General features: G+C 44.3%; 1 protein-coding gene across 1 annotated transcript; it reads right to left on the reverse strand.

Annotated features, from left to right (window-relative positions):
- Positions 1-12,118: 12,118 nt before the first annotated feature.
- LOC148071411 (uncharacterized) lies at positions 12,119-14,951 on the reverse strand. The gene is given in 3 exon segments (XM_087798998.1): positions 12,119-13,331; positions 13,333-13,708; positions 14,750-14,951. Coding segments are annotated over 3 exon segments (729 nt in total). The 5' UTR covers positions 14,898-14,951; the 3' UTR covers positions 12,119-13,126.
- Positions 14,952-20,390: the final 5,439 nt, after the last annotated feature.

Below are 20,390 nucleotides of genomic sequence, written 5' to 3' on the forward strand. Positions count from 1 at the left end.
ATTACTGAGGTCAGTTGGGTCTAAGCCTGGTTTTTTGAGCAGAGGCTCCACAATGGCATGTTTAAATGCATTGGGAAAAACCCCTGTGGAAAGGGAGAGGTTCACCATATTGGTAACCCAGGGGCCAATTACATCAAATACTTTGATAAAAAGCCTACAAGGAAGGACGTCATCTGAGCAAGAGGAGGGTTTCATCTTGTTCACTAGTGCTGAAATATCACCCAAAGATACAGCAGTGAAGGATGACCAAGAGGAGGAGATGGGCTCAGAGACAGTAGGGGTTCCCAACAAAGGGGGAGAGATTTTCTCTTTGATCAATTTAATTTTGTCAATGAAAAATCTCAACAATGCATTGCTGTCAGCTTCACAGAAGACCGGCGTGATTTGAGGAGCAGGAGACACGAGAGAATTAATCGTGTCAAACAAAACTTTGGGGTTTTTCCTATTTGCTGCTACCAGTTTTCTGATGTAATCAGATCTAGCAGTTTCTACCATCTCATTGTAAGAAGTCAACAGATCCCTGAGGTGAAGTCTGTGCACCTCAAGTTTAGTGGACTTCCAGAGACGCTCAGTCTTTCGACAAAGTCTCTTCAGACTCAGGAGATCTTCATTTGTCCAAGGGCACCGTTTTTTCTGAATTTTCAAGTTCGATTTAACAGGTGCCACTTGATCCAGTATTTCAACACAATGATCAGTAAAACAGTGAATCAAACTGTCCACATCTGGACAGTCATCAAAGGAAAGACGGTCAAACATAGCAGAAAAACTGTCTGCAGTATCGGCTGAGATGACACGCCTCTGAGACCTAACTTTCAAAGGCTTAGGTTCAGGGATGAAGTCCAGGTTGAACAAGACAAGAGAATGATCACTCAGATGGACATCATGTACAGATACATTAGAAATGTTCAGGCCAAGAGTAAAAACTAAGTCTAAAATGTGGCCTTTTTGATGAGTGGGTTCAGAAACATGTTGCTCAAAATTAAAGGCTTCAGTTAAAGTTAAAAGTTCTTTAGCAGAACAAGATGTGACGTCATCAACATGAAGATTAAAGTCTCCAAGAATAAGAACAGATTCCATCTGAATAATGGAAGATAAGAAGTCACTAAAGTCTTTCAAGAACATCGCCGCAGGACCAGGCGGACGGTAGATTGACACACAATAGAAAGGTCTTGTAGAACCAACCAAGATCATCTGAGACTCAAAAGAAGTGAATTCCTGTGTCTGAATCACTTTGCAAGAAAAACTCTCCCTAAAAACAGTAGCAAGACCTCCTCCACGACCAGAGAGGCGAGGCTTCCCCAGGACAGCGCTCCCTACTGGACAGAGTTCGTTCAGATGAATAAACTCTTCCTCTCTCTGCCAAGTCTCAGAAAGACATAATAAATCCAAATTAACTCTTGTGAAAAGATCATTAAGAATAAAGGATTTATTAGTAATGGAGCGAACATTAAGAAGTCCCACATTCAGCACCGATGACGTCACTGACGACGCCGCGTCACTGACAGGCGCGCAGAGCGGGATCTTTTGAAGCGAACAGCGGTCACGTGGGTACCAGCTGTCACTGAAGTTCAACTTGGTTGTAAAAGTCGAATTAAAGAGAGGAAATGAAAAAATCTTACCACCTTTCGTTGAGGTCTGGACAGACGGCAGCGCTGATGTGTCGTCACACACAGTGAGAGGTATGTCGATCAAACATCGATGACGTTCGATGACGTCAGAGTTGTTCCGAGCGATCGCAACTGCACGTCTCATCCTGACCTGTACTCCAGCCCGACTCGATCCCTTGTGGAAATCGCCCGGTACTCGAGAGATCAAACGATATTCCACAGAGTCCGAGTCGATGAGAAGCGGAGCCGGAAACACGTTCACCGGACGTTGGTAACGGTCGCGAGTGAAGTCCTCCATCGACTCTCTGATGTTGAAAAGAGCATCACGATCATAGATCCGAGATGCTTGAGACATATCTTAAGTGATATGAGCATAATATCCGGACAAGTAGTCGTTAAAACGACTGTTTTTGGCAATTATTGCAGGAGCTTACGTTTCAAGCAGCCGATCAAAGGCTCACCGGAAGCGGAATGAATTAGTATTGCCACTCCTCTTCTACATCCATGTTTAAATGAACTATGGTAAACATTCTGATATCCGAACTTTTTTAACTTCTCGTGTTCGGTTTTTGACAGATGAGTTTCTTGTAGGAAAATCAGATGAGTTTTTTCTTTTTTCAATTTTGTCATTACCCTTTGTCTTTTTATAGGGTTGTTTAAACCATTTACATTCAACAACATTATTTTTATGGATTCTGTCATGTGTATACAATAACCTTATATGCAATCGCCCCAAAAAGTATAAAAACACACAGAACAATGAAAAAAAACCTTAAACATATAACACACTGACTTCAAAAGGATGGGGTGTAAAAGCCCATTCCTTGAGTTCCCTGTTGGAGGGAGGAGGGAAGTGAGCCCCAGAAGTGTGGGGGCCCTCCCTAGTAAAAGAAAAAGACAGAATAACTGCTATTCCTATACTAGAATTGTCCAACATTAGGTGTTTAGTCGAGTTCCTTCCCCGTCTACTTTTGTAAACATTGATCTACATTTGGTGAAGTCTTATTTAACATTTGATCGTTAATCACCCAGTGAAGTGTTTCAAACGATATTATTAGAATGTGCCGAACATGAACTTAAGGAATAATATTTTTAACAAGAACTATGATTTACACGAGTTCCACTTATCTCTTAAACCGTGGCGAACTTATTGCTGAGATGCGTGTCTGAACTCGCTCAGCCTCTATCGTGCGCGACGCGTTGTTTCTCTGGCGTCGACTGGTTTCCATGGTGACGGGGCTGTCAATCGCTGCTCCACTGTGATCAGCTGTGGTCACCTTCAACTGGATCCCGCGTCCGTTCAAAGCCTCGGCCGCCTCCTCCGCGCTGTCGTAGATGTGTAGTCCCGAGTCCCAGAAGATCTTGATTTTGGTGAAGGGCGTCTGGTACCTTATCCCCCTCTCGCGCAGCGCTACTTTGATCGCTCCGTATGCTTTCCGTTTCTCAACTACATGACCTGCATAGTCGTGATCGAAATATAGTCTCTTGCCAGCCAGCTTGATTATTTTCTTCTGCCAGGCTTTCTTCAGGATCAACTCTTTCACTTGGAACTGGAGGAAGTTTACAATAATCGATCTGGGCGGTGCGTCCGCAGCAGGTTTAGGGGTGAGCGCTCTATGAGCCCGCTGGATCTGAAGAATCACTCCGTCAGGAAGATCGAGATTATTTTTGAATAAATCTTGGACAAACTCTATCACTGTCTTCCCTTCTGTGCCCTCTGGTACTCCGTAAATACAAAGGTTATTTCTTCGCGAGCGGCTCTCCAGATCAGCCACTTTCCTGCATCTTCACGTTGTCTTTCACCACCATCAGGAGTGTATCTTTCATGTCGCAGAGATCTGACTCCAGATCGGTTATCCGCTGTTCCGCCTCCGTTATGCTCGCCCTTTGTGTTTGTAGCTCATTCATTACATCTTCCTTGAACTTGTTGAAGTCATCCTTCATAGTTTGTCTGAACTCACGGAGCTAGCGGCTCAAATCCGCTTTAAACCCTCTCGGTCGGTTTTGAGTAGGTTCAGCAGGGGCCCCTCGTTAGCATCCTCTCAGGCGTTAGCTTCTCCAGCGGCGTCGTCTGGCACAGGGTCTTTAGCTGGGTTTCCCGACAAATCCTTGTCAGTCTTTTGACTTCTTGTCCTTTTACCTCCTCTCATATTCGTGTCGTAGTAATTTGGTCGAGTTTTATAGAGTTAGGAGATAGTTATATCGACGGGTGTGGAAGAGCTCTTCTCTAAGCATTTCTCGTTCGCGCCACCGGAAGCCCCAATCTAACACAATTATTATCGCACATTTCATTCCTTTTCATCTGTTTTAACTAAAATACTGATAATATTAAATATGCAGATTTTAATCAATGTTTAAATCAACAATGTTACTAATCAACATAAATCAACTAATGTAAGTCAAAATAAGTTACAGCACTCACCTCTCTGTTCATTCCTCACGGAGTCATGTGGACCACTGTATTTGCCATCGACCAGGTTTACGGATTATCTTAATGATCGACCACAGTATGTCAGGCTGAAGGACATCACGTCTGACACTGTGGTGTGCAGTACAGGACCACCTCAGGGGACAGTACTGGCCCCTCTCCTCTTCACCATCTACACTTCAGACTTCTGCTACAACTCAGAGCTGAGTCTCGTCCAGAAGTATGCTGACGACACTGCCATTGTTGGATGCATCAGGAACAACAGCGAAGACGAGTACAGGACTCTGATACGTGACTTTGTGGACTGGAGTGAGAGGAACCACTTGCAGCTGAACACCTCAAAGACCAAGGAGCTGGTCTTGGACTTCGGGAGGTCCAGGACAAAGCCATGTCCAGTGTCCATGAGCGGCGACGAGGTTGAGATAGTTGACAACTATAAGTACCTCGGCGTGTGGCTGGACAGTAAACTGGACTGGTCCTGCAACACAGACCATGTATATAAGAAAGTTCAGAGTAGACTGTACTTTCTGAGGAGGCTTCGATCATTTAACATCTGCAAGAAGCTCCTCTGCATGTTCTACCAGTCTGTGGTGGCCAGTGTCCTGTTCTATGCTGTGGTGTGTTGGGGTGGAAATGTGTCCAAGAGGAGTGTCAACAGGTTGGACAGGTTGATCAGGAGGGCTGGCTCTGTGGTTGGAATGAAGCTGGACTCACTGGTGACAGTTGCTGAGAGGAGATCATTGAACAAACTACTGTCCATCATGGATGATGACAGTCATCCTCTGAACACTGTCATCAGTGAGCAGAAAAGCAGAATGAGTGCACGAATGCTCCTTCGCAGGTGCAAAACAAATAGACTCAAGGACTCATTCATTCCTCGGGCTATTAAATTGTACACTTCTGAGTTTGGGGGCAGGAGTGGAGTGAAAGTATCTGGATGTTCTGTTCTATGTTAGTCTTTGTATACTTTGTCTTTGTTGTTTTTCTTTGATCTATGTTCTTATATTTATCTTTAGACTTGGATTGTGTCATCTTGTTCTTTCTCTTTATGTTCTTGTTCTTATTTTATTTTGATTTATTCTTTATTTTTTATAAAAAAAATGCTGTATGTATTGGCTATTGGAAAAAAAACAATTTCAATAAAGTTTTACCTTACCTTACCTTACCAATGCAAGTCCGGGATTTAGATTTTTGTACTCTTTTCTGAGAATCTCTGGATTTTGCTGTATTTTTGGAATCATTTTTTGGACCTTCTTTTCCTTTGCTGGAATTTTTTTTGTTAATAAACTTTCTAAACTGGGACAATGAGACTATCTTGGACTTTAGGGTGTTTGGGGATAGTGAGGCGTTCCTGCCGTGCCACTCCGGTATGTGGAGCCTCGACTCCCAACCCCTCCTAGGTATGATGGCAAGTTAGGAGGCTGCTCGGGCTTCCTAACACAATGTGAACTAACTTTTGAACTCCAGCCTAGCAGCTACCCCACAGACAGCAGAAAAGTTGCATTTATAGTCACATTGTTAGAAGCTAAAGCTCAGGAATGGGCGACCTCAGTTTGGAAGAAGCAGGGGCCTTAATGCTCAAATTTTAAAGATTTCTCTTATCTTATGCTGAGTGTTCAACTGTTGCTGATAAGGATTCGACCAACAAACTAATGACCATTCCTTAAGGTACAGGCAGTGTGGCAGATTATGCCATAACATTTGGGACACTTGCTGCAAAGAGTTAATTGAATGAGGCTGCCTTAATCAGCATTCCATCATGGCATCACAGAACCTATTAAAGATGCTGCAATTGGCTGCCCTAGTAACCTAGACTCTTTATTGAACATGCCACACGCTTGGATAACCGGTTGAGAGAGCGTCGCAGGGACCAATTGCCATTTAACAATGTGTGTGGGACTACAGGTTTACCTTCATTAGCACCTGAGCCATGCATATTGGCTGCACCCAGCTCTCACCGGAAGAAAGGGAACGGTGGAGGCTTGAGAGATGCTGCATTTACTGTGGTCAGCCGGGCAATTTCCAGAATTCCTGTCCTAAGCTTCAGGGAAAAGACCAGACCAATCTGACCAGGAGAAGGTTATGACGGGAGCAACTTTCTCTCCTAAACCCGATGATCAAGGAGTCCACCTTCCCATCTTCACAGCTTCACAGCTAACAAACTTAATATTCCCCTTGTTCCCTTTGAGCACTGCCTCTACGTCATGGCCCTGGATGGACGTAGCCTAGGGAATGGTAGGGTTACCAATGCCACTTCTCCTTTGCATCTCCAATCTGGCCCTCACCAAGAAGAGATCTCCCTTTACCTTGTCAGCTTTCCTGAGTTCCCTATAGTTCTAGGTTACCCTTGGCTTAGTCGCCGCAATCCAACTATTGACTGGAGTCAGCGAACGGTCACGGATTGGGTACCTTCTTGCCATACCACTTGCCTGTTTAGCCCTGTTCTGCCCCCTGTCAATAAACCCTTCAGAGCTATCCAAAGTCCCTGACGATTACCTAGACTCGAAAGATGTCTTTAACAAGACATAAGCCTCTAGCCTCCCCCCTCATAGGCCCTTCAACTGCTCCATTGAATTGTTGTTAGGAACCACTCTCGCTAGAGGTCGGATATTTTCTCAATTCCAGCCTGAACGAGCAACCATGGACTCCTACATCCAGGAGTCATTGTCCAATAGATTCATCCGTCCCTCTACATTACCTGCTGGTGCTTTTTCTTTCTTTTTCGTGGGAAAAAAGGATTGTGGTCTTCGGCCCTGCATTAATTATCGGGGGCTGAACAAAATAACTGTGCGCAATCGCTACTCTTTACCATTAATGTCTACAGCCTTCGACCTTCTCCAAGGGGCAGCTATCTTTACAAAACTGGACCTGCGTAACGCCTACCACCTTGTTCGCATAAAGGAGGGTGATGAATGGAAGATGGCCTTCAATGCTCCCTTGGGCCACTACGAATATAAAGTAATGCCCTTGGTCTAACCAACACAAAAACCACCACAGTTTTTCAAGCTCTGATTAATGATGTCCTTAGGGACATGATAAACGGGTATCTGGATGAAATTTTAATTTTTTCAAAGACTGTTGAACATGTTTCCAATGTAAGGTAAGCGGGAGTTTGTGTATCTCAATGATTCAGGGAGCTATGTTGCCGGGAGCCTGGTACTAAGTGGCTAGGCTCCTAGTAGGGGTACCCATGGCAAACAAGTCCTTGATGAGAGGTCAGACTAAGTATGTTCCAAAATCGACTCCATGAATATGCATGAAGGATTTGAGTTTACCCTGCCCGGAGGGACACTGCGGCCCACACCTGGAGCCAGAGCTTGGTGCTGGGCCCGACGTCGAGCGCCTGGTGTCCGGGTGACCTGCGTAGCAAGGCCGGGTTCAACCCAAATGAACTGCGTGGACATTCTATCCATTCCATCTGCATCCCATGGGCTCACTAACTGTGGGAAACATCTCAGGAGTTGGGTGCGTCGCCAACTGGGTGGCAGTGGAAACAGGGAGCCTCGTCGTACGAGACCTGGGCTTCATCGGCTGGCTCTGGGAACATGGAACGTCACCTCTTTGTGGGGTAAGGAGCCTGAGTTGGTGCAGGAGATACAGCGTTACCAATTGGATCTGGTGGGGCTCACCTCTACGCATAGCTTGGGCTCTAGAACCCTGCTCCTGGACAGGGGCTGGACCGTCCTTCTCCGGTGTTGCTCATGCTGTGAGGCGTCAGGTGGGTGTGCGGATACTCACAAGCCCCCGGCTGAGCGCCTGTATATTGGAGTTCGCTCCGGTGGATCAGAGGGTCGCCTTGCTACGGCTTAGGCTGAACGGATATAACTCTGACTGTTGTTTGTGCATATGCACCAAACAGTAGTTTGGAGTATCCGGCCTTCTTGTGGGTCCTTGGAGGGTCCTGTATGGGGCCCCACCTGGGGACTCTATTTTCCTTCTGGGAGACTTTAACGCACCCATGGGCAATGATAGAGAAACTTGGAGAGTCGTGATTGAGAAGAAAAGTTTGCCTGATCTTAACCCAAACAGTGGTTTGTTGTTGGACTTCTGTCACAAACACCATGTTCGAACATAGGGAGGCTCATAAGTGTACCTGGTAACAGAGCTCCCTTAGCCGCAGGTCAATAAATTGATTTTGTAATCGTATCATCTGACTTGAGGCGGTATGTTCTGCAAACCCAGGTGAAGAGAGGGGCAGAACTGTCAACTGATCACCATCTGGTTGTGAGCTGGCTCCGATGGCAGGGGAAATCTCTGGACCAACCAGGTAAACCCAAACGTATAGTGCGGGTGAAGTTGGAACGTCTGGAGGACGAAGCTGTCAGGGTTTTTTCAGCTCACACATCTGAGAAGCTTTTCCCGACATCCCTGTGGAGGATGGGGACGTCGAACATGAGTGGTCAGTGTTCAAAGCCGCCAATGCTGAAGCTTCAGTTGCAAGCTGTGGTCTGAAGGTCATCGGTGCCTCAAGGGGCGGTAACCTAATAACATCTTGGTGGACACCAGCTGTCAGATAGCCGTCCGACTGAAGAAGTCTTATCGAGACCTAGTGTCTTGCCGGACTCCTGAAGCAGTTGCAAAGTACCGCCTGGCTAGAAGGGCTGCTGCTGTTGCAAAGGCTAAACAGTGGGTGTGGGAGGAGTTTGGAGAATCCGTGGAGGTACACTTTCGGTCGACACCAAAGCGCTTCTGGAAAATGGTCAAGCAGCAGAGTGTCCAAGCTGTTTACAGTAAGGATGGCATGTTGCTGACTTCAACTGAGGATGTTGTTGGCCGTTGGAAAAAGTACTTTGAGGAACTCCTCAAACTGGATGTCCCACCCTCTCTAGTGGAGACCGAGCTTGAGGCTGATGGGTGGGTTTCATTGATCTCTTGTGCTGAAGTCGCTGTGGTGGTCAGAAAGCTCCACTGTGGCAAAGCGGCTGGAATTGATGAGTTTTGCCCAGAAATGCTGAAGGCTCTGAGTAATGAACGGTTGTCTTCGCTTACTTGTCTCTTCAACATTGCGTGGGCGTCTGGTTCGGTACCTGACAAGTGGCAGACTGGGGTGGTGGTCCCCCTATTTAAAAAGGGGGACCAGAGGTTGTGTGCCAACTACAGAGCCATCACACTCCTCAGCATTCCTGGTAAGGTCAACGCTAAGGTCCTGGAAAGGAGGGTCCAATCGAAGGTTGAACCTCAGATCCAAGAGGAACAATGCGGTTCCTTCCTGGCTGTGGAACTACGGACCAACTCTTCACTCTCTTGACAGTTCTCGAGGGTGCCTGGGAGTATGACCTGCCAGTCTACATGTGCTTTGTGGACTTGGAGAAGGCATACGACCGAGTGCCCAGGGCAATGTTGTGGGAGGTACTTCGGGAGTACGGAGTGAGAGGCTCTCTACTGAGGGCCCTCTAATCAGTGTATTTCCGGAGCAGGATTTGTGTGCGGATCCTTGAATGCAGATCGGATGTATTCCCGGTGAGAGTTGGTCTCCATCAGGGATGTGCTTTGTCTCCAATCCTGTTTCTGGTTTTCATGGACAGGATTTTGAGACACAGCTCTGGCGGGGAAGGTTTGCGGTTTGGTGGCCTGAAGATTCGATTGCTGCTTTTTGCGGCTGATTTGGTTCTCATGGCTTCATCACACTGTGACCTCCAACTCTCGCTGGATCGGTTTGCATCTAAATGTGAATACAGCTGGGATGAGGATCAGCATCTCTAAATCTGAGGCCATGGTTCTCAGCAGGAGAAAGATGGATTGTTCTGTCCAGGTTGGGATTGAGCCCTTGCCTCAAGTGGAAGAGTTTAAGTATTTTGGGGTCTTGTTCTCACGCCAAAGGAGTCAAAAGAGGTGGTTCGGGCATCTCTTGAGGATGCCCCCTGGGCGCCTCCCTTTGGAGGTGTTCCAGGACCATCCAGCTGGGAGGAGACCAAGGGGTCGACCCAGGACCAGGTGGAGAGATTATACCTCTTCGCTTGCATGGGAGCATCTTGGGATCCCTCAGTCAGAGCTGGCAGATGTTGCTAGGGAGAAGGGCATTTGGCGCTCCCTGTTGAAGCTGCTGCCCAAGCGACCAAGTGACAGATAAGCGGATGACGATGGATGGATGGATGATTCATCAGAGGCTACAGCTCGTCAGCGGCACCCATCTCTGCCCTCACCTATGGTCCGGAGCGTCTTTCGTTGGAGTTCTGAGGCAGGTAAGGCTTTCATGGACCTCAATGTATGCCTTCTGGACTGTACTAAGCCCTTTATTGTTGAGGTAGATGCCTCCAATGTGGGAGTTGGGGCATTCCTTTCTCAACATGTTTCCGGTAAAATGTGAGTGTAGATGAACTCTCGTGTGGTACATTGCAAGATCAGGGGGATCCTAAATTGTTGACTCTGACCACAGGTATAAGTTTTCATTAGGTAAAAATAAATTGGCAATTACATTTTTCTATTACGAATATGGTTACATTTCTTTATTCCTTTAAACAATCATCTTTTTTCATCACATTCTAATGAAAGGTGATTTTCCACTGTTTCAACAGTAGGGTTCTTAACCCTTGTATTGTCTCTTGGTCAAATTGACCCTAACAGGTCATCCACTCCTCTTTAACCACTGGATCTCTTCCAGTTTGGATGTATTCTGCGTAGAGGAGCCATATCTCTTCGTCTAGTCTCCTAGATCCTATATCCTAGAGGCCTTTTCAAAATCAAGACACTGTATCATGATACCAGCATCAGGTGTTTAAAGCCTCCCATCACTAGGAACACATCTGTAATAAACAAGAAGAGTCTCTAAAGTTTATCAAAGACCTCTGCTGAGTTCAAGAAAACTGATGCTACCTCATGAAAAGAAACACAAAATAAATAAAGTTTACCAATTATAGACCAATCTCAATACTGCCACAACTGTCAAAAATAATAGAGAAGCTATTTAACATTCATGTTCGGCTACACCCTTGACAGTTGGGAAAACTGGAGAGTCTTGAGCCTTGCTCCATTTGGATGAAGTCAAGGACATGTATGACTCTGAGTGCTGTGCAGGATCTCCAAACTTCGTGAGATTTTGACAAGGATTTGGTAAAAATCAGCACTGAGAACGTTGCAGAAGAAAGAGAAATGAAAAATGGCTCTCACTCCATTTAACATATAAAAAGTGGACTTGACCTTTAACTCTCTGTCGATCAGACCCATTGTGACTTTGTAACATCTACTGTTGCAACATGTTATTTGAAATTGTTATACCTAACAAGAATCTGTTACGCCAAAGTGAAATAAACTGATAAAAGATGACTATGATTTCATTTCTTTACTACTACTACTACTATTTTGAGGGTAATGGGGGCAGACTAGATAAGCTTCTGCTTCTCCCGCTTTCCCTTTAGGGACATGCATGTAATAAATGAAGAAACATTTGAATTAAACAACTTGAGTCGAAATCACAGAGCTAGATAATTATGTTAGTACGTACGGTAGAAGTGGTAAATACAACTTTTTACCAAATAATTCTGTGAAATGCTTCCACCAGGGTGGTATATTTCTTTTGATACGAATCATCCTCAATCGTTAGCAATCCATCAGAAAAGGTGGATTTTTGCCTTAATCTCAATCTGGAGAGCTGGCGAAGTTAGACAAACGCGTGAAGACGTTCTCAATGCACAGCTGTTCTGCACACATCCACAAGCAAACACTCCGAATTATATACTGCTCCAAAACCCCTTGATTTGACAAAGTGCCTGGTAGATGTTAGGACAGGAGTTCAGCTGACTCTCATGGTTTACCCCTTTAGGATCCAACATCTTTTATATTGCAATCACGATTGTGAAGCATTCACTAATACAAATGAAGTCAGGAGAATGTGTTTAGAATTTATTATTCTAAATAATTAATTAATTTCTCCCTGTATGAAATCTTAGCGAACTGTGGACAGCTTAAATCTCCAGCAGAAAACAGATTAAGAAAGTAATTTATTTACCACTGGAGAACACAAGAAGATACTTTTGACCCATGGAAGAGTTGGAGCATCTCCTGTCAATTGACACGATATCTGTCATGATATTAGAAATCCAAAAAGATGCAAGTATGAAGGGTAATTCTGTTTTATTTGTTTTATTTCATCAGCTGTTTCATGTTGTTGTCCATATGACGGGTCTTTTACTGCAGTTCCACTATTGTGTCAGGTAAAAAAGGCCGCTGTAAACTTCGCTTTACTATCACCCTGAAGTTCATTCAAACCTTCTCCGCTCAGTGCACTGTGCAGTAGTAATGGGCTACATAAAGCAGTGTCATGTTGTTGAGAGGTCAGTAGGTGGTGCCATCAGTTTAAAATGATGTGATGTTTCATTAGAACAGCTGATCAAAACAAAGTAAAATAGTGTACAGACCGCCATCTAGTGGCCTCTGAAAATAATGATACTGCTTAATGAAGCTTCATCAGACCATCACAACTGTGCAAATGACAGTTAGGCTTCTATACATATGAAGACATGTTCAGTCGTATTTTAGCAAAGAAGATGTTTATTTGCTGTTATATCTTGTATTTGCTTATGAAATAACTGATGACAGCTGTATACTAATGAACTCTGATGAGACAAACTGTTGAGTAATTGTGATCAGTTCTTTGTTGCCAGCATATATTTATATGATAGTCCTTAACATCTCAATCATATCAATGGACTATGAAAGAAACCAAAGGCTGTGGCAATTAAAAATCTAACTCTTATACATACACTCAGCTTCACTGTTGTGTGAAAACAGATTTAAATGTTTCATTTAACTGAGTTTGTGTTGAATTTTCATAGATTCTCATTTATATAGGGATAATTTCAGTTGAGCTACAAATCTCTCTGATCATTTTTTTTTCAACTCATACAAAGTGAAAAATCGAACAGAAAAACACTTTTTTTTTATTTTTTTATTTTTTTTTACTAATTTCTTTACAATGGAACTCAATGAGATTAAGCTGGTAACTTCACCCATTGACATCACACGTAATCACAATACATCTATCAGAATACATCAAAAATAGGTTGAAAAAAAAATCACTTATCCCACACAATAGTTAGGTGATATCATTGACATATTGATCAAATATAATGTTCTGTGAAAACCAAGTTTGGTGTCAATGGTTGTTTTCAGACTCCGAGATTCGAAGAACCGGCGAGCTGAAGTTGGATGAGCAGGGAATAGATTGTTGGGTGAGCGGCCTCTTGCTTTCCACCTCGTTCAGACAGACCTCCAGAGAGTCAATTCTCTGTGAGTCAGCGCTGGGTTTGGGAGGAGGCACCAGTTCGTGCAGGAGGCTGTTCCCCAGGTGTGAATTGCATCAGGTGCTGGAGATAGACTTCCTCCAGCTGTTGATCCAGGAGCCCATTAAGTAGCGAGTTTGACATTGGCTCAAGCTGGGAGCTCGGCAGGCCCAGACTGGTGTAAGAGTTGGTCCCCATGACTAGATAACCCTGGTCTGGATTGACCATAGCAGGTCCTAGGTCTGATGGCTCAAGGTAAACATCCATGTTGACTCTGACTGGTTTAGAAGGGATCAATCCAAAGTCACCCACTTGCAGGTCGGGATACTGATCCAGGAGGCTACAGCTGCTGAGGACAGTCTCCACAGTGTGTATGGATGAACTTCTGGGAATGGAGAGGCCAACAGCCGGAGCTGGAGATGGAGCTTTTATAGGGGAACAGGCTCTCTGTGGACCTGAGCATCAATGAAATAGAATCACACCATTAGTTTGAACATAAACATGTGTGTATGATGCGTAATCTCTTCAAAGAACTCTTGGGTCCTTCATGAACACAAGTTGTCTTTGAAATTACATGTGTAGCTCCATGAAGATTTATCTTATCTTTCAAATTCTGTCTGGAAGAAAACCAGGACCTTTGGCTCAATTGTTATTTCATTAGCTAAACACAGGGCAGATTCGCCAAGACATAAGTCATGATCTCTTCTTTCAGTAGCGCCTCAATGATTGCAGTAATTTAAAAACAGAGAGCAGAAAATGGGAGATTTCTAATTATATGACACATGAAAATCTGCTTAATGCATTTAGCAGCAGTTATGAGTTTAGTGAGGGGGAGCGAGACAAAGAGTCAGTTTTTAAATCAGATTTTGTTTTAGTTAGTAGACTAGTTGGCCATTTTGTTGTATGACTAATTCAAAATTATTCATGAAGCAATATTAGTTTTAGTTTCTGTTTCAAGTCCTAGTAAAGCAACCATAAACACTCGGCACTGAATTGTCAACTGGAAGAAAAACTGAATATTTAAGTCCAAGTAAGCATTTGTTTACTGTAAAAAATGTTTTTAAAAAGCTTCCAGATTACATGTTATTTGTCTTGGAATAAAAGGGCAAACCATAAAACCAACTATATTTAAAGCTTGTAGCTGTTTGGAAGTATTTGGATGTTTGGCTGTGTCTTTTTGGACGACGACATGTAAGCATTGGTCGCTACATTAGCATTAACATACATTTTTGTCTATAACTCCCAAACGGAATTTATTACTATTAAAAAATTCCTAACCCGGATTCGCCAGGAGAGTGAGTATTGAGTGAAATTGAATTTTGGCTGAACTATCACTTTAAAAGAAGATTCCGATCACATCATGTCTCCATGAGATACACGACAGCTTGTTGTTCTTTAACATAGCATGCTAAGAAATACTACGGTAGGAAATGTATGTAAGTCAATCAAGTGGAATTGCTTGAGTTTGAGTTGTTTAAGAGAGGATCTATATTCACCTGGTTCTGGTTTGTCTCCGAAAAGCTCAAGGTTACAGGTTTGTGACTTAAGACTTGAAGAATGTGTCCGTCTTCTTTGTCCATCTGAGGTGGAAGGCAACTTTTCTTCCTTCATATGCAGTAGTTGGACAAAACCTTCAGCCAGCATGATGCGTGTTGACAACTTTGTCTTACAGGAGAAATGTCGATCTTCTAAACTGCTTTCACTTCTGCAATAGCCCCCTCCACCCCAACCCCCCCGAGGCCACTTCCTTTACTTACTGAGCGAAGAGAACCAATGAGACAAGTCACAGGGAGTCCAAGATAGGAGAAAGAGGAAATGTTTGTCAGAGTTTTTGTGAAGCAATAAAGTAAATAGAGAAGTTTTAATTTCATTAATTTCAAACTTAATCAAAATGTTCCGTGTTTTTCCCCAGAGGTAATAATAATAGTAATACAAATTATTTAATAGCACCTTTTGAGAGTACTCAAGGTCACTTCAAACACACTAAAGAAAACAATAAAATCACACAATGCAACAAAACCAAAAGGCTGAGTTTTGATTTGAAGAGTATAATGAGTATAATGGTATAGAGAGGTGGGTGGAAGAAGAGGAATAGGGAGAGCTAGTCAGGAAGTTGATGTATATGAAGTAACTTTGGAGGGTTCAAGTGTTGGAGATGCACGAGGAGGGTGGGCCGTGAGATGGTGTCGAATACAACGGTCAGGTTGAGAAGGATGAGGAAGGAGAGTGAACCAGAAACAGTGTGAAGTTGGGAGGCGATATTTTTTTCCAGGATTTTCAAGATGATAAGCGGGTTTGAGATGGGGCGAAGGTGATTGTAGTGGTTGGGGTGAAACAAGTGTTTGGCCTGAGTAGTAATAGGATTTGTTTTTCTTGGTTGTAATGTTTGATCTGAGCTGTATACATGTCATTATAAATGGTAAGACCTGTTTTCTTCCTGTAGTCAAGTTGGTGGTTTGTTTCTCTCTTGGAGTTTGTTAATGTAGTTTGTGTGTCCGAATGATTCCAGGAGCTAGGTTGTCAAGAGCATTATACCCTAAGGCAATCAGGTCCAAAGGAGAAACCTGACAAAGAGTAGCCCGCTGATGATATAGGAAAACAATGTTACAAACTAGTTTAATTCAGTTTAGTACAGTAAATTAATTAGTACAACTTAATAAGTGTAACAGGAGATTGTAAGTTTAAGACCACAGAGCGGACAGTGGTATGTTAAACTTCATAGTAATAGAATTGTTTAATGTTACATTTTCTTATTCCAACAAAATAGGATCTAATTTAAAGTTATTGTCCTGTAGCTAGTTAGCAATCAATGCTAACTCCGTGTTCCGCTGGAACTTCTCTAGCTGAATGTCATAACATCTTGACTCTCAGATCCTCTTCTTCTATCAACCTCACCATCACCACCTGCCTGTGTGGCAACCATGGGGTCCACAGCCTTCAGCCGGTTTGCCCCTCGCCTCTGGAACTCACTCCCACTGGACATTCACAACATTGCCACACTGAAAACTCATCTTAAAACTCATCACTTTTTTCAGAAGGATAAGCAGGAGAAGAAAAGTTTGAGGAGTATTTTAGAGTAGTATTTTTTTATGGAATCTATCATCCAAAAGACACGTGGATCTTTACTACTGTGTCATCAGTTAAATATATGTTTATCTAAACCAAAGAGGTGAGCAACAGTTGACCATTACTTTTGTTGTCTCCTCTAGAGTTGTTTTTCTTCTTTTTCTTTTAAGATGAGAACAAATATGGCTCCACCACAGAGGCAGTAACTTGCTTTACCCTGTATTTTCATTTAATTTTGACTGACATTACATTTACTCTATCCTCATCTTTTATTATTTTATCCTATATTATTTTATTAATATATCTTTATTCCAAACTCAAAAACATGTTTTCTCTGTGTACCAGATGTGGAGAAATCTACAAGAACTCCAGCTACTGCTGCACAGACCAGAGGTAACCTGGTTATGATGTACAATGTATTATTATGTTTAGCAATACAACACTAAACCTAAGCACCCTAATTTATACTGTATATGGACTTTTAAATTATTCATTTTATGTGGAGCTGTGTTCACCAGATGTCAACAAACCTGTCGCCCCCACTGCAGTTAAATACAAGACAACAAACAAAGCAACAGGCTGTCAACAATTTCAATTTTAAAATCACAATGGAATTTCTACATATTGTTCTAATAAAATACGCTAAATAAACTAACAATTAATTCCAAAACCCTTGAAAGGGTGGTTGCCGCACAATTACAGTCCCACCTTGACACAAACAATCTCCACGAACCCTTCCAATCCGGCTTCCGTCCTAAACATAGCACTGAAACAGCCCTAGTCAAAATCACCAACGACCTCCTCCGTGCAGCTGACTCCGGATTGCTCACCATTCTCATCCTCCTCGACCTCAGCGCAGCATTCGACACCATCTCCCACCGTCTGCTCTTGGACCGCCTGGCTGGCATTGGGATCACCGGTGCTGCACTCTCCTGGTTCACTTCCTACCTCACCGACTGTCAACAATTTGTCCAACTAAGCCACCACAAGTCTGGGCGTACGGGTGTTTCACTGGGTGTCCCCCAGGGGTCAGTCTTGGGTCCACTCCTGTTCACCATCTACCTCCTCCCCCTGGGCAAACTCCTCCGTCACCATGGGGTCCATTTCCACTGTTACGCTGACGACACACAGGTCTACATCTCCACCAAACCCACCGTGGCCATCCCTCCCACCTCCCTCATCACCTGCCTAGAAGACATCCGGGGCTGGATGAGCAGGAACTTTTTAAAACTCAACGGCAACAAGACCGAGGCCCTGCTCATCGGCTCCAAATCCACCCTCGCCAAATCACAACACACCCCAGCCACACCCATCATCATCGACGGATTCCCTGTACCCTTCTCCCACCAAGTCAAGAGCCTCGGCGTCATACTGGACAACACCCTCTCATTTGCACCCCATATTCAAAACATCACCCGGACCGCATTCTTCCACCTCCGCAACATCTCCAGACTCCGCCCATCACTGACCCAATCTAGCACTGAAATCCTGGTCCACTCATTTGTCACATCACGCATCGACTACTGCAACGCCCTTCTCACCGGACTCCCCACCAAACTCATCAACAGACTGCAGATCATTCAGAACTCAGCCGCCCGGATCATCACCCGCACCAAATCATCTGACCACATCACCCCTGTTCTCATCCAATTCCACTGGCTCCCAGTTCAATACCGCATCCACTACAAAAATCTTCTCCTCACCTACAAAGCTCTCCACAACCTAGCCCCCACTTACCTCCGCGACCTTCTCCATGACTACACTCCCTCCCGTTCCCTCCGCTCCTCCTCTGCTGGACTGTTAATCACCCCCACGTCACGCCTCAGCACGATGGGTGCCCGAGCCTTCAGCTGCTCGGCACCAAAACTCTGGAACTCCCTCCCACCAGACATAAGACAGTCAGACTCCATCACAACATTCACATCTTGACTTAAAACCCACCTGTTCAAACTGGCACATTCCCTATGAACCAGACACTCTGCACTGCACTTTTATCTCGATGTTTGTTTGTTCTGTTTTTATTGATGCTATGATCTGTCACTCCTGTTTTGTAAGGTGACCTTGGGTGACCTGAAAGGCGCTGCCAAACAAATAAAATGTATTATTATTATTATTATTATTATTATTATAAATCGTAACCTTCACTGCATTTCATCAGTGCTTTTTTTTAACTTTAACTGATGCAAAACGACTGGATAGTGATAAACAATCACATTTGTGATATATACATATTCTGGTTAATTCAACAGAATAGTTTAATCTGTTATTTCATTGATGACTCATTACACTATAAATCTGTTTCAATATTTTCAAATGAACTGGGTGAAGATGTTTCCTTTTTAAGCCTTAAACACATTTCCTTATTTATTCTTTAAAAGTTGATTCAAAATACCAACATCCTATTGCCATTTCCCTGTCTATAAAGGCAATAAAAAATAGTGTGTGTTTCAGCAGTACCAGGTCAGCTGTCCTAAGGAGATTATTATTGTCACATGATTTTTCAATTTCATCTGTTATCAGACTGGGAAATTAATGATTTTATTCAGCTTGAAAAATATTTACTGTTCATCTTTACATATTTATCACCCCATTTATATTTCCTTGCTACTGGATTTTTCTGGATATTCTTAAACAACAGTAAGGATTTTGAATAAGATATGAGTCAGTACTGCTAAAGTTAAGTTTGCCAATACTCATAATCACACGCAAAAAGCCAAATGGAAAACAATTTAATGGAGTAAATAATGCATTAGACCCCCTGAAATATCTCACTGCGGTCAAGTGTGTGTGTATGTGTATGTGTGTGTGTGTGTGCGTGTGTGTGAGAGAAGCGCCAGCTGAACACATCTGCAAGGGGGGCAAGAGGAACCAAGCCCATGGGCCCACGCCTAGCCCGGCAAGATCCCGGCGCGAGCGCCCCAGCAGTGGTCTGAGCCCGCGGGAGTACCGGACCCGGCAGGCAAGATAGACACCGGAGCCAGCCAGAGAGAGAGAGGGACCGGAGGGCCAACCAGCGAGGGACAGCCAGCGAACCAGACAGAGGACAGTGCATCAGGGCAAGCCTGTGGCTCAGAAGACCCCCCGGCCACCAGGCCACCACCCCGCCCACAAAAAAGAACCATAGGAAGACCAGAGGCCAGAGGGACAGGAAGCCACCCCAGCAGCAGCATGGGCCGTGTACCATCCGAGGAACCGGGGAGCAGTATGGCCAGGTACCAGTCCAGTCTTTCGGTGAGTGTCTCCCGGGTCACAGGGAGGCCATGGTCATGAGGGCAGGGAAACCATAAAACCTCATGAGCACCAGCAGCATTCCATGGGCGGACCACGGTCTCTGTGGTACCAAGGTCTGCCCATCACACTTGCCGGCCCTCAGCTCATTTTCCCAGCTTACTATGGGGCACCAGGGGGGACAGCAGCATTACATGGGTGGTCCATGGTCTATTCGGTACCAAGGGTCTGCCCATCGCTCCCGTCGTCCCCTCGCCATGTCCCTGCCCCTTTTGCTGCCCCACCTCCCGGGGAGCCCCCAACCCGGCACATGCCACACAGGGCACACGCAGAGAGTCACAGCCACAACTGCAGCGAGCATCCATCCCAAGAGCAATATACCAGAAGAAAAATAAAAACACCCAGAAATAAAATATTAAAAAGAAAAGAAAGAATCTAAATAGAATATAAAATAAATCTGCACTATATTATATACACATATTTACAAAAATAGCAAGAAAGGTGCAGTTAGATAATTATCTGGCTGTGTTGTTATTGTGGAGTCTGATGGCAGTAGGGAGGAAGGACCTGCGGTACCTCTCCCTCACACACCGGGGATGGAGCATCCTATCACTGATGGAGCTCAGCCCAGCTTGCTCCGTATCCTCCTTCCAGTCACTTCCTCCACAGGATCCAGGGGGCGCCCTAGGACGTAACCGGCCTTCTTAATAAGGCTGTCCAGTTTAGCCCTATCCTTTGCTGTCATGCTGCTCCCCCAGCAGACCACACCGTTGAAGATGGCAGAGGCCACCACTGAGTCATAGAATGACTTCAGGAGTGGCCCCCGGACACCAAACGACCTCA

The sequence above is a fragment of the Callionymus lyra genome, chromosome 9 (genome assembly GCF_982586985.1).
Source record: "Callionymus lyra chromosome 9, fCalLyr1.hap1.1, whole genome shotgun sequence".
Lineage (NCBI taxonomy): Eukaryota > Metazoa > Chordata > Actinopteri > Syngnathiformes > Callionymidae > Callionymus > Callionymus lyra.